The sequence below is a fragment of the Schistocerca cancellata genome, chromosome 2, assembly GCF_023864275.1.
Source record: "Schistocerca cancellata isolate TAMUIC-IGC-003103 chromosome 2, iqSchCanc2.1, whole genome shotgun sequence".
NCBI lineage: Eukaryota > Metazoa > Arthropoda > Insecta > Orthoptera > Acrididae > Schistocerca > Schistocerca cancellata.
In genome coordinates, this window is record NC_064627.1 from 1,015,218,253 (window position 1) to 1,015,232,819 (window position 14,567).

General features: G+C 43.4%; 1 protein-coding gene and 1 non-coding gene across 2 annotated transcripts in view; one reads left to right on the forward strand and one right to left on the reverse strand.

Annotated features, from left to right (window-relative positions):
• LOC126162991 (homeobox protein unc-4 homolog) overlaps positions 1–14,567 on the reverse strand; it is a 587,122-nt gene that overhangs the window by 145,338 nt on the left and 427,217 nt on the right. Inside the window, exon 2 of the mRNA XM_049919846.1 lies at positions 4,191–4,369. Within this exon, the coding sequence (XP_049775803.1) occupies positions 4,191–4,241 (51 nt within the window). The 5' untranslated portion in view covers positions 4,242–4,369. The remainder of the gene's footprint in view (positions 1–4,190; positions 4,370–14,567) is intronic.
• Positions 11,939–12,013, forward strand: Trnas-cga (transfer RNA serine (anticodon CGA)). Its single transcript has one exon. It is a non-coding gene; the product is annotated as a tRNA-Ser (tRNA).

The following is a 14,567-nucleotide window of genomic DNA, read 5'->3' on the forward strand; positions in this document are numbered from 1 at the left end:
TCGTCCGTCCCGTTCTTGCAGGATCCTATTACGGACGCAGCGATGTCGGAGATTTGATGTTTAACCGGATTCCTGATATTCACTATACGCTCGTGAAATGGTCGTACGGTAAAATCTCCACTTCATCGCTACCTCAGAGATGCTGTATCCCATAGCTATTGCGCGACTAAAACACCATGTTCACACTACCTTAAATCTTGATAACTTGCCATTATAACAGGTGCAATTGATCTAACAACTGCGCGAGGCGCTTGCTGCCTTATGTAGGTGTGGGCTACCGTAGCGCCGTATTCTGCCTGTTTACATATCTCTGTATTTGAATACGCACGCCTGTGCGAGTTTCTCTGGCGCTTCAGTGTATTATGCTTATTACAAATGTAGACACAATAACAGAAATAAAATGATACTGATTTGAAACGACTCATTGCCTCTTTTTTACAGTTGAAACATCCCCTTAGAAAAATTTATGAATGACTGTGCTGATAAACCTCTTACATCATTTGATTTTCAAACAGCTGAGCAGAACTGAACGTACTCAGACATTTCGCTCTTTACCTATTCTGATCAACACTAAACTGACACACAATATATTTAGCGCAACGCAATCTGACTTTCAAAAACCCCTACAAAAGAATGGCCCTGACTAACAATAACCTATACCTTTCATGAATAAATTAGCTCACAAAAATCTTCGTTACTCGAACTACTGCAATATAGCGAGCGCCACTACTGCCAGCTAAATAAACGATTCTAACTACTGAAGGCACTAACTACTGACAGGCATAGTCAGCAAATGAAAGATTTTGATAGAGAAAAAACAATGTATTTACCTTAATAATATCTAATATTACAAATTTACTCTTTCTGATGGACACACGTCCAGATCGTCCGCTCTCAAAATTCTGCCATTTATCTCCCCACATCCACCACTGCTGGCGGCTCACCTCCAACTGCACAACGCTACAATGGCGAATTTTCCAACAATGCCAACCAGCCACAGACTGCACACAGCACAACCAGTGATATTCATACAGAGCGCTACGTGGCGTTACCAACATAAAACCTAAACAGCCTACTTACACAGTATCCTGAAGAAAAAACTTAACCGTCTTTCGGGATAAAGATAAGGAAAAATGAATGAATCATTTAAACACTAATAATTTACTCTTGATAATTAATCTGTTGTTAGAATTACGTGGGAATAAAAAAAGTTACCGGCACCGAGATTCAATGCAGCAGCCTCCCTCTGATAAAAATAAGCGCTTACTTGCTTGGCTGTTGATTCCTTCAATGTATAAAGTAGAGTAGGGCGTCTAAAACTTTACAAGTCGATTATCTCTACCATGGTTGAGAGCTGCGCATTCCTGTTTACATACATTGAAGTCCTCGACATGCCCTACACACTTGCCAGTATGAATCAAATCCGTGATAGGAAGTTCGTACGGTCCACTTTTGTGTGTGTGTGTGTGTGTGTGTGTGTGTGTGTGTGTGTGTGTGTGTGTGTGCGGCCGGCCAGCTCGTGGGAGACATGACAGATTTGCGCGATCTTGTTGCGACGATGACTCATCGTGCTTTTGTTCACTTCCAGGTCACCATAGATATTCTGCAAGTGCCTAGTAATATCTGCGATGCTCCGGTTTCCCGGCAACACAAAGTCGTTGACAGCTCTTTGCTTGCAACTTTGCTCCTTTACAGACGCCTTTTTGAAGGGTATGTGTAGCACCGCCACCGATTGGAACGTTATGAAACTATAGGGGCTGAAGCGGGAACATTCCACGATGTCCTCAACAAATTCCGCATACTTTCAACACAAATTGGCCGAGAAAATGTGTTGCATTAATTATTGACTACCACTCGTGTGTGGAACGAGTCAGTTTACGCGATGTACACACATTGCACGTGATTAGTGTTAACAGTAATGAATACGCTGTTTTTTCGTACTACTCATGTCATGCCAGTACAATTAATAACTAGCTTTTTTACGGGATAACAGCCGACCACGGTGGTCTAGCGGGGTTCTAGGCGCTCAGTCCGGAACCGCGAGACCGCTACGGTCGCAGGTTCGAATCCTGCCTCGGGCATGGATGTGTGTGATGTCCTTAGGTTAGTTAGGTTTAAGTAGTTCTAAGTTCTAGAGGACTGTTGACCATAGATGTTAAGTCCCATAGTGCTCAGAGCCATTTGAACCACTTTTGAACGGGCTAACAGTTCTAAATAGAATAGAAATTCGTCCATGGAATAGAAGTTGTTCATGAGAAATGATTTAAAGTTACGTTTAGAACTTGCTTTGCCATTTGTCAGACATTTGATGGTAGTGGGCCAAATTGTCCGCCGCCGGTAGCTGAGTGGTCAGAGCGAAGATTGTCAATCCTACGGGCCCGGGTTCGATTCCCGGCTCGGTGGGAGAAAATCTCCTCTCAAGCACTGGGTGTTGTGTTGTCCTAATCATTATCATTTCATCCCCATCGACGCACAAGTCGCCGAAGTGGCGTCAGATCAAAAGACTTGCACCCGGCGAACGGCCTACCCGACGGGAGGCCCTAGTCACACATTTACATTTCTACTGGGCCAAATTGACCCAGAATTTTTGTTTTTATATGTTGAACTCCTTTCTGAGCCACTGAGGCTTTCATAATGGGTTTTTCCTTTAGTGTTGTAGGTATGGATATACAGGGTGAGTCACCTAACGTTACCGCTGGACATATTTCGTAAACCACATCAAATACTGACGAACCGATTCCACAGACGGAACGTGAGGAGAGGGGCTAGTGTAATTGTTTAATACAAACCATACAAAATAGCACGGAAGTATGTTTTTTAACACAAACCTACGTTTTTTAAATGGAACCACGTTAGTTTTGTTAGCACATCTGAACATATAAACAAATACGTAATCAGTGCCGTTTGTTGCATTGTAAGATGTTAATTACATCCGGAGATATTGTAACCTAAAGTTGACGCTTGAAACCTCCGACGTTCAGTTGCGTGTTGTAACAAACACGGGCCACGGTCGGCGAGTAGCTGCAACATACGTGGCGTTTCTACAGAATGATCTGCCAACGTTGCTCGGAAATGTCCCACTGGAAACGCGTCGACGTATGTGGTATCAGCATGATGGTGCACCTGCACATTCCGCAATTAACACTAGGCTGACCCTTGACAGGATGTTCGACGGGCGTTTCATAGGACGTGGAGGACGCATAAATTGGCCAGCCCGTTCTCCTGATCTTACACCTCTGGACTTCTTTCTGTGGGGTACGTTAAAGAAGAATGTGTACCGTGATGTGCCTACAACCCCAGAGGATATGAAACAACGTATTGTGGCAGCCTGCGGCGACATTACACCAGATGTACTGCGGCGTGTACGACATTCATTACGCCAGAGATTGCAATTGTGTGCAGCAAATGCTGGCCACCACATTGAACATCTATTGGCCGGACATGTCGGGACACACTCTATTCCACTCCGTAATTGAAAACGGAAACCACGTGTGTACGTGTACCTCACCCCTCATGGTAACGTACATGTGCGTCAGTGAAAAAGACCAATAAAAAGGTGTTAGCATGTGGACGTAATGTGCTGTTCCAGTCTCTTCTGTACCTAAGGTCTATCACCGTTCCCTTTGGATCCCTACGTAATTCGGTGCTTTCCGATACTCACGATCGAACAGCGGACGAGTCGAACTCAAGCGTCAGCTTTAGGTTACAATATCTCCGGATGTAATTAACATTTTACAATGCAGCAAACGGCACTGATTACGTATTTGTTTATATGTTCAGATGAGCTAACAAAACTAATGGGGTTCCATTTCAAAAAAAACGTAGGTTTGTGTTAAAAAACATACTTCCGTGCATTTTTTTATGGTTTGTATTAACCAATTACACTAGCCCCTCTCCTCACGTTCGGTCTGTGGAATCGATTCGTCAGTATTTGATGTGGTTTAAGAAATATATCCAGCGGTAATGTTAGGTGACTCACCCTGTAGAAGTGACTCTCTAGTGCCCTTACCTTTCGTAAAGCCAAACTAATAGTCATCAAACATACATTTTTTTTCTTATTCTTATCAACATGCAAAGACTGCCGTCGACTAAACCAAGTGGACATTTTGTCCAAGCAGACAGCAACAAAGACATACACATCGGAGCAGTCTACGAAGATCAGCGTTTGCAGTAGTAGGACAGAGACTTACGGCGACGCGCGACTCCTTGAGGTCGAGGCGCATGGCGAGCGCCTCGCGCATGAAGACGTCCGGGTAGTGGGAGGCGAGGAAGGCCCTCTCCAGCTCCTCCAGCTGCCAGCTGTTGAAGTTGGTGCGCGACCGCCGCCGCTTGCTGCCGCCGCCGCCGCACACGTCGTCGCTGTCCACGTCTGCAACACACGGCGACCACGAGTCGCAGTCAGTAACGCGGTCTTCCGAGACGTCGCAAGCGTCTCAAAACGAGGCGTCTCCTTCGCTCTGGTGACCAACACGCTTAACATGACCGGATCACATACCGTAAAATGGAGTGAATGGAAAGAGTGAGATAAACCGAAAGGAAACTTCCATCGTAGCGGAAGACAAATAAGATCATCATACAAAAATCTTTTGCAATATACCAGTCTAATAGGGAAAGTATACACTACTGGCCAAGAAAATTGCTACACCAAGAAGTAATGCAGATGATAAACGAGTATTCATTGGACAAATATACTATACTAGAACTGACATGTGAATACATTTTCACGCTTTTTGGGTGCATAGGTCCTGAGAAATCAGAACCCAGAACAACAACCTCTGGCCGTAATAACGGCCTTGATACGCCTGGGCATTGAGTCAAACAGAGTTTGGATGGCGTGTACAGGTACAGCTGCCCATGCAGCTTCAACACGATACCACAGTTCCTCAAGAGTAGTGACTGGCGTATTGTGACGAGCCAGTTGCTCGGCCACCATTGACCAGACGTTTTCTGTTGGTGAGAGATCTGGAGAATATGCTGGCCAGAGCAGAAGTCGAACATTTTCTGTATCCAGAAAGGCCTGTACAGGACCTGCAACATGCGGTCGTGCATTATCGTGCTGAAATGTAGGATTTCGCAGGGATCGAATGAAGGGTAGAGCCACGGGTCGTAACACAACTGAAATGTAACGTCCAACGTTCAAAGTGCCGTCAACGCGAACAAGAGGTGACCGAGACGTGTAACCAACTGCACCCCATACCATCACGCCGGGTGATACGCCAGTATGGCGATGACGAATGCACGTTTCCAATGTGCGTTCAGCGCGATGTCGCCAAACACGGCTGCGACCATCATGATGCTGTAAACAGAACCTGGATTCATCCGAAAAAATGACGTTTTGCCATTCGCGCACTCAGGTTCGTCATTGAGTACACCATCGCAGGCGCTCCTATCTGTGATGCAGCGTCAAGGGTAACCGCAGCCATGGTCTCCGATAGTCCATGCTGCTGCAACGTCGTCGAACTGTTCGTGCAGATGGTTGTTATCTTGCAAACGTCCCCATCTGTTGACTCAGGGATAGAGACGTGGCTGCACGATCCGCTACAAGCACGCGGATAAGATGCCAGTCATCTCGACTGCTAGTGATACGAGGCCGTTGGGATCCAGCACGGCGTTCCGTATTACCCTCCTGTACCCACCGATTCCATATTCTGCTAACAGTCATCGGATCTCGACCAACGCGAGCAGCAATGTCGCGATACGATAAACCGCAATCGCGATAGGCTACAATCCGACCTTTATCAAAGTCGGAAACGTGATAGTACGCATTTCTCCTCCTTACACGAGGCATCAGAACAACGTTTTACCAGGCAACGCCGGTCAACTGCTGTTTGTGTATGAGAAATCGGTTGGGAACTTTCTTCACGTCAGCACGTTGTAGGTGTCGCCACCGGCGCCAAACTTTTGTGAGTACTCTGAAAAGCTAAACATTTGCATATCACAGCATCTTCTTCCTGTCGGTTAAATTTCGCGTCTGTAGCACGTCATCTTCGTGGTGTACCAATTTTAATGGCCAGTAGTGTAGATTCCCAAGTTACAACACTGCTAGTCGATGTTTCGTTCAGTTTATGGCACATATCGGATGCGGCGCCGAATTCGCTCACTTCGAACTTTATTTCCAAGTACCAATCCAAACAGTGTCGTTTTAGTGTAATTGCATAGTAAAAAAATTTGTAATCCTCTTTCATTAATCAAAAATTCAGTTTTGAAATACACTTACATCTAATTTGTATTCAGGCTAAATGAAAATGTAGGACTGTGTTTTGTAATTTATCGTGTGAGTAGAAATAATAATCGTCTGTGTGTCTTCAAGAAGAGGCCAAGTATTTGACGGAGATGAAGAACCTTGTTTTCGAACCTACTATGGTATGATTAAAGTATGGGGTGTTCAAAAAGTTTCCCCGCAGTGCCGTTTGACTGTTAGCCGCGCGTGCCGTATGGTTGTTCGCCTGCCTGGGTCACTTCCCTTCAAGTGGACTCTCCCAACATTCCACCGTCAGTAGTATCGTTGGTGTTTGTCGTTACGTGTTGACGCGAACGTTTAAGTTTAGTTCCTTTGTTCGTTTTTGTCACTGTTAAAATGCTAACCATTGAAGAAGGGGTGTTTTTAGTCAAATGACTCAAATGGCTGTGGGCAATATGGGACTTAACATCTAAGGTCATCAGCCTCTAGACTTGGAACTACTTAAACCTAACTAACCAAAGGACAGCACACACATCCATGTCCGAGGCAGGATTCGAACCTGCGCCTAGAACCGCTCGGCCACAACGGCCGGCTATTTTTAGTCGAACAATTGTTCAAAGCTGGCGGTAAATACACAGTTTCAGATCGTCAAACATTTAATTCTGTTTTCCCGGAGACAATACTCCCACATCGCGGTACTGTGGGAGATTTGATTAACGAATTTCGAAGTGCGGGTTCAGTGACAGGTGCACCGAGAAGTGGTCGTCCTGGCGTTTTGTCTGAGTATAAAATACTCGATATTTCCGATAAAATGTCCATGACTGCCAACAAGTCAGTAAGAAAACTCGGCCAGGAAATCGATGTTAGTGACGAAACGTCCCACACAGCTGTAAGGAAAAAATTAGAACTTTTCCCATACAAAGTCACAGTCGTGCTAGAACTGAAAAATACTGATCATGGCAAGAGACAGCATTATTATCAGTGGTTCAAAAATGTCTTTCAACAAAATGGAAGGGATATTCTTAATGAAACGTTTTTCACTGATGAGGCGTGGTTTCATTTATCCGAGTACACGAACTCGCAAAATTCTCGTACGTGGACTACTGCAGATCCGTTCTTTATTGATGAGGAACCACCTCATTCTGTGAATATAGGAGTTTGGATTGCAATTTCTAGATGTCTGATTGTGGGTCCCTTATTTTTCAACGAAACAATAAACGCACAACGATACTGCAGTGATATTCTGTACCTATTCGTAGGAGAACTTGTGTTAAGTGAAATATTGAACGGTTATTTCCAACAAGATGGCGCAACCGCGCATACAACTCGCGTTTCAATGTCACTGCTTGCTGATGTTTTTGGTGAGCGCATAATTCCACATGGACTTTAGCCTCCACGATCACCTGACCTAACACCACCTGACGTTTTCTTCTGGGGTGCAGCGAAAGCAGCTGTCTATAAAAACCGTCCAAAATCCATCAATGAATTGAAAACTGCAATATCCACTTTCACTGCTTCTGTTACAGAAAAAATGTTACAGTTTGTGTTTGAAAACATGATTAAACGAATTGCATTGTGCATTCAACAACAGGGAGGACACTTTCAACATTTAATGTGAAAATTTGTAAGTGGAAATAAATATTCAATAAATTAATAACTTGTATTCCACTGAGTTTGATTTTGGTATATTCACTGCGGCATACGGCACGCGCGGCTAACAATCATACGGCACTGTGGAGAGACTTTTTGAATACCCCGTATATGGAGAAAGTAAGCAGTCATTTGAATTCTATGTATTTAAGTTTGTTATAGTGAAAGCGAAGGTTATGTTACTATCCTTTTTCTTAAGAAAAGAACAAGGTCCATTAAACACGTATATTGAAGCACATGAGGTGTCATTTTTTAGTCAAAGCGATGTAATTCGAAGAGGAAGAGATTGGTGTTTAACGTCCTATAGTCAACGAGGTCATTAGAGACGGAGCACAAGGTTGGATTAGGAAGGATGGAGAAGGAAAGCGACTGTGTGCCCTTTCGAAGGAACCATTGCTGCTTTTACCCTAAGCGATTTAGGGAAATCACGGAAAACCTAAATCAGGATGGCTGGACGCGGGTTTGAAGAGCCGTCCTCCCGCATGCTAATCACTGCGCTACTACGATGGGTAATATTGTTTTAAAGCTCTTCGTTACTTCTCAGAATACGACTTGCGGATTCAGAGCTATAATTTCTAAACATGATGTCAGTGACTGAATGAATTAACAAGCAAAGCAAGTTCTTCGATTTAATGTTAACAACAAATTAACTAGAGATTTAACAGTTTTTATTTTTAAAACAGAATAAAAAATCACAATTCATACAATATTTTTGTTTTGCATTGAAAAACTTTTTCGAACCCTAGAAATTTTGTTTCTTCTCCTGGCTCGAAACTGAGTTTGACATTTCGCAGGTCACACTCAAAACCAATGTGCATAAAAAATATGATTAACACTGCTTTTTCTATTCATACCTCTCCTTGGATTGAACAGAAATATCAAGTTTTTATTTTTTTATTTTACAAAAGCGAGAAATAAGCTCGAAACTAATAATAAGTTTCAAGTTAGGCATAGCATTTGTATTCCACATAATGCTGATTTTCATATTTCTTATTGAAATTATCAATTTTTGCGTGTAAAGTTTAAATTTTTTTCTATTCACAACATTTTACAGTATCTCAGATAATCAGGAAAATTGCAGACACCATTAAGCACAAGATGTGTCGCTGGAACTGTACATTCTCTTGATGTACAAGGACCTCATTCGCTCAATCATAGATTACAGATGCTTCTTTCATCACAGCGCTGCCAGATGTACAATTCAGAATCTTGACATAGCACATATCTTGTGGCTGCAGATATGCCTTAAAGCACTGAAATCGATGTATGCCTTACTGTAGCGTTGTGCGAGTAAGAAAACGGGTGCGTGGCTTGCCCTGGGCGTCACCGAAGTGCTGTCTTTGTTCCACACCACATCTTCCGGCCGTTGGCTATACTCTGTTCAAATGTTCAAGATGATGATGATGATGATGATGTTTGGTTTGTGGGGCGCTCAACTGCGTGGTTATCAGCGCCCGTACAATTTCCCAACCTTTGCTCAGTCCAATTTCGCCACTTTCCTGGATGATGATGAAATGATAAGGACAACACAAACACCCAGTCATCTCGAGGCAGGTGAAAATCCCTGACCCCGCCGGGAATCAACCCGGGACCCCGTGCTCGGGAAGCGAGAACGCTACCGCGAGACCACGAGCGGCGGACCAAATGTTCAAATGTGTGTGAATTTCCAGGGGATCAAATGGCTGAGGTCATTGATCCCTAGACTTACACACTTCTTAAACTAACTTATGCTAAGTACAACACACACACCCATGCCCGAGGGAGGACTCGCACCTTCGGCGGGACGCTATTCTCCGTCACTGGCAACTTTGACACAAGAGCCACTTGGAGCAGTTGCCTCTGGTTCTGGGACTGGTTAGATAACTATATTTTCTCGGAAAACTATCACCGTCACATGTTTGTCATTTACTTGTTTACTGAAAGTTTTAGCCCCTGGTTAATGAAGCCACCAGAGCGGTTCTAGGCGCTACAGTCTGGAACCGCGCGACCGCTACGGTCGCAGGTTCGAATCCTGCCTCGAGCATGGATGTGTGTGAGGTCCTTAGCTTAGTTTGGCTTAAGTAGTTCTAAGTTGTAGGGGACTGATGCCAACAGCAGTTAAGTCCCATAGTGCTCAGAGCCATTTGAAACATTTTTGACTGGAGTACAATTGTCTTCAGTGATTAATCCCTCTTCGAACTGAGACCCGAGGACCAGGAAGGACATTTCTGGAGACGCGCCCAGACAGCTGTAGGATACCAACCTGACTCTCACTTGCCGTACAGCCCGACAACCAGGAGCAGTGGTCTGTGGTGCCTTTTCTTTTCGTAGCAGGTCCCCTTTGCTTGTGTCATCCGGGGCACCCTTACAGCACAGCGGTACATCGAAGACATTTGACGGCTCGTTTTGTTGCCCTTCATGGCAATCCATCCTGGGCTTACATCTCAACAAGAGACGCCCACTGCACATGGCGAGAATTTCTACTGCTTGTCTTCGGGCTTGCCAAACCCTACCTTTGCCAGCAAGATCGCCGGATCTCTCCCCAGCTGAGAATGTTTGGAGCATTGTGGGCAGGATCTTCCGAATATCTAGGAATTTGGATGAAATAACTCCCAAATCTGGCACGCTACGTGTCAGGAGGACACCCGACAACTCTGCCGATCAATGCCAAGGCGTATAACTGCATGCGTAGGAGCCAGAGGTGGACCAATGAGTTATTAGCTTGCTCAATTTGTGAAGCCCTTTCCCTTGAATAAATCATCCATTTTCCCTGAAATTGTAATCATCTGTTTATCTGTACATGTACATCACATCTATCGATTTCCATCTCATTAGGCTTTAATCCTTTGTCGTATCTTAGAGTGTACACAGACTTTTTTCTGCCGACGAAAAAAGCCATACAAAAGGTGATTCCGTCATGATGTTACAAACACTCAAGGAATGAAACGTATCAATTTTTTTTCGGTATTTTGAGAGGTGGTAGTATGTCGGAAAGTATAAACACCATGCATTCATATAACTGATATGTCTCGTTGAACTATGAAACCGCAACAATCAGAGTAGATGCACATAAACGTTCGACCTCCAGGATGAATCTAAAGTTAGCGATCACGGAGGACCTGCACGGGGACTGTGGATAAGGGGAGTTGCTAGGTGGGAATGTGTATCGGTCGCGGAGTGTGACGAGCATTTGCGATTAACACTGTGTCCGGATGGTGGCAGTGGATAAAGCAACTACCTAGCAAGCAGGAGATACCGGGATCGAGATCAAGTCTGGCCCTCATCTTCACTCATCATCGCTGAGTCTGCATGAAGTCCCGATGTAGCTGTTATCATCAGTTCCTCGCATTTCCTTTCGTTTCTTCCCCTCTACCTTGAATTTGCTGAATGTGTACGCTGACAAAAGTTTAAGGCAAATGGCTCTGAGCACTATGGGACTTAACTGCTGAGGTTATCAGTCCCCTAGAACTTAGAACTACTTAAACCTAACTAACCTAAGGACGTCACACACATCCATGCCCGAGGCAGGATTCGAACCTGCGACCGTAGTGGTCTTGCGGTTCCAGACTGTAGCGCCTAGAACCACTCGGCCAGCCCGGCCGTCACAAAAGTTTAAAATTTCATGAATTTAATGGTGTTTTAAGAATCCACAGAGATGGAACTCTTGTGATTTCTGTAAAATTCTCATCAATTACTAAATGTGTAATTGCAAAAGTACGTTATCCTTTCAACATCATTGCCAAACATATCATGAATTCAGAATGAGATTTTCACTCTGGAGCGGAGTGTGCACTGATATGAAACTTCCTGACGGATTAAAACTGTGTGCCCGACCGAGACTCGAACTCGGGACCTTTGCCTTTCTACCATGGTAGAGTACTTGCCCGCGAAAGGCAAAGGTCCCGAGTTCGAGTCTCGGTCGGGCACACAGTTTTAATCTGTCAGGAAGTTTCATATCAGTGCATACTCCGCTGCAGAGTGAAAATCTCATTCTGGAAACATCCCCCAGGCTGTGGCTAAGCCATGTCTCTACAGTATCCTTTCTTTCAGGAGTGCTAGTACTGCAAGGTTCGCAGGAGAGCTTCTGTAAAGTTTGGAAGGTAAGCTGTGAGGACCGGGCGTGAGTCGTGCTTCGGTAGCTCAGATGGTAGAGCACTTGCCCTCGAAAGGCAAAGGTCCCGAGTTCGAGTCTCGGCCGGGCACACAGTTTTAATCTGCCAGGAAGTTTCATATCATGGATTGGTCAAGACTGTTCGGTATTCTTGGATCTCAAATTTTTTCTTTCCACCTCTTCTGAGGGCTTCCTCCACTATGTTTCCTTTTAACTTCGTAGTTACACATCTTTATATCTAGTGTGGGCCATTCTTTCAAGGTGAATCAACTATTTCTCTGATGTCCTTCAATTTGTTCCGGTATACTGCGAACACTTACACCTAATCTTAGTTTTACATTTTCATTTCGGATGTGATGAACTCTAGTGTTTCCTACTTTTTTTGTCAGCATGCAACACCACTCTCTGTAAAAAATTATAAGGGTTGCCATGGTTCAATAAAATTTTACCGTTCAGTCAACACTGGCTTTGCTACACAACAAGCCTTACTGCTGTAATTACAAATTCAGGAGTAATTTATCAGTTACTACCTGGAGCTACTGCAGCGTGAGGACCGAAACGATTTCATCTGTTCTGCTATCCTTCATTATTGCTAAAGGCTGTTGTTAAGAAACCTATAAAAAGTGGGCGATGGAAATGTCGACAACCGGCAATCAGAAAAAAGTCGTCATGTCTGATGAAGCTGCGTTCAGAAATCACTCATCGTCCTGCCAGACATACGATAATGATGGGCACCAGGATCGTAAATTGGCATGAGTGATTGAAGCAGGTGTTTTGCTCGGGGCAGGGGAGCACCTATTTCATTTGAATGACGCAACAGCCGCCAACAGAGGATTAACGAATGCAACGGTATAACGGTGTCGCTCTCACAATCGCTTCTCCGATTTACATAGTATTCGTACACTGTTTTGCACCGTCACTTACGTGAAGGAGTGATTTTTACGAGCTCAGGGTCGAAGTCCACAGCTCTTATATGTTTCATGGAAGATATATTTGTGTAGTAACACCATCAGCTGATGTCAAACCTTATACTAAGGCTCCTACTAGTTTTAGCAAACACATGGACCATCTTGTGGCACCTGGTAATTATCAATAAAAAAGACTATGATACCAATATCTAATTGTAAGACATTCAGAGCTTATACAAACATTATAGAAATTCCCATAATGTATTGCATAACGTCAATATGTGAACATTTTCTGAAATTTTTTTCTACTAATTTCCAGGTAGACCTAATTTATTTTAACAAATATTTGGAAATGTACGTTACAGCAGTTCAACTTTTCTTAGAATTTAGTTTATAATTTTTTTTTTTTCGTGTGGCTGTTATGCTACCCCCATCCCTCTACGAACTTCTCGGTATGTTTGTTAAGTGATGATACGGAAGTGATTACAGGAGTTGGCTATGTACCCTACGAAACAAGCAACGCTTACTCCATGGGATAGCATTACGAACTTGCGAGATTTTCTTCACAATACTTCCAGTTGTAATTTATCAAATAACGTCCGATGCCCACATTCAATTCTGAAAAAATATAATTATCTACATTAATTAAGATACGTTCACTGTAGTCCTCGATAATTATGGAATCATATTTCATGTACCAGGAACTTTCTCTACATAAGATACAGGGAAGGATGAAGGACTTGCGATTCACGCAAACGTTTAAAAAACGGAATTGCATGTTAATATACAACATAAAATAACTGATCACCCTCCAAGCTGAGCTTCGCCGTAGCACATCAGACGAAGTCCCTGACCCTTAAATCGCATGGAGCATTTCACGACAGACAGAGTCATTCGCTGATAAACGATTTTAGCAAAGTTTTTCGGGTTTCTTTGTTAGATATATTACGCAGTGTTGGTGTTTGCTGTATTCCAAGAGCTAACGACATTCGCATTTGTCTGATCTTTAAGATAGAGATTCAATACGTCATGGACGATGAAGACACTGAATTACTTTCTGCAAAAAGAAAAATTTGGAGACAGTTAACGAACATTATTAATTCGATTTCATCAGCTTCACGTCTGACAGGCTATAAACGTAACTGCCAACTAGACCAGCAACCTTCACAGAGATTCATTTAATTTTTTAACTTGTCAGCCAGCACTCAATTATGCAGATATTGTTGAGATATTCTGGTTGAATAGAGTATATTATTGAGCCTTAATCTTAATGTGGAATGATGTCGTCAGTTGTAATAGTGCCCTTGGGGACGACTATAAGGTGTTACAATTGATCCCCAGTGAATGCGAATTGGTTTTGTTTCCATTTCTACACAATTAGCAATATTTTAATAGTGTCTGTAAGATAAATGCCTGAAAACTGGCTATAATGACGTTTTTTCTACTGTAGGCCGAGGAATTGTTAATGTTCAACAGGAGAGGGGGATAGGTGCCACGAGAAACTATGGAAGTTATTGTTGCGGAAGTTTTAAGTTCCAGAAAATCTGTAAGCAGTGTGAGTCAAGAATCTAGCGTACGTCACGTCTGATCGCATAGACGTTTGCCAGAAAACGAGATCCTAAAAGCTGAATGCAAACCAGAATACCGTGTATTCAGCGACAAATTTGCAGATTTCAGCAAACAATTTGCCAATCTGTTTCTTGAGTCAGGATGTCAGGAAGTTAGCTTTCAGTGTGCT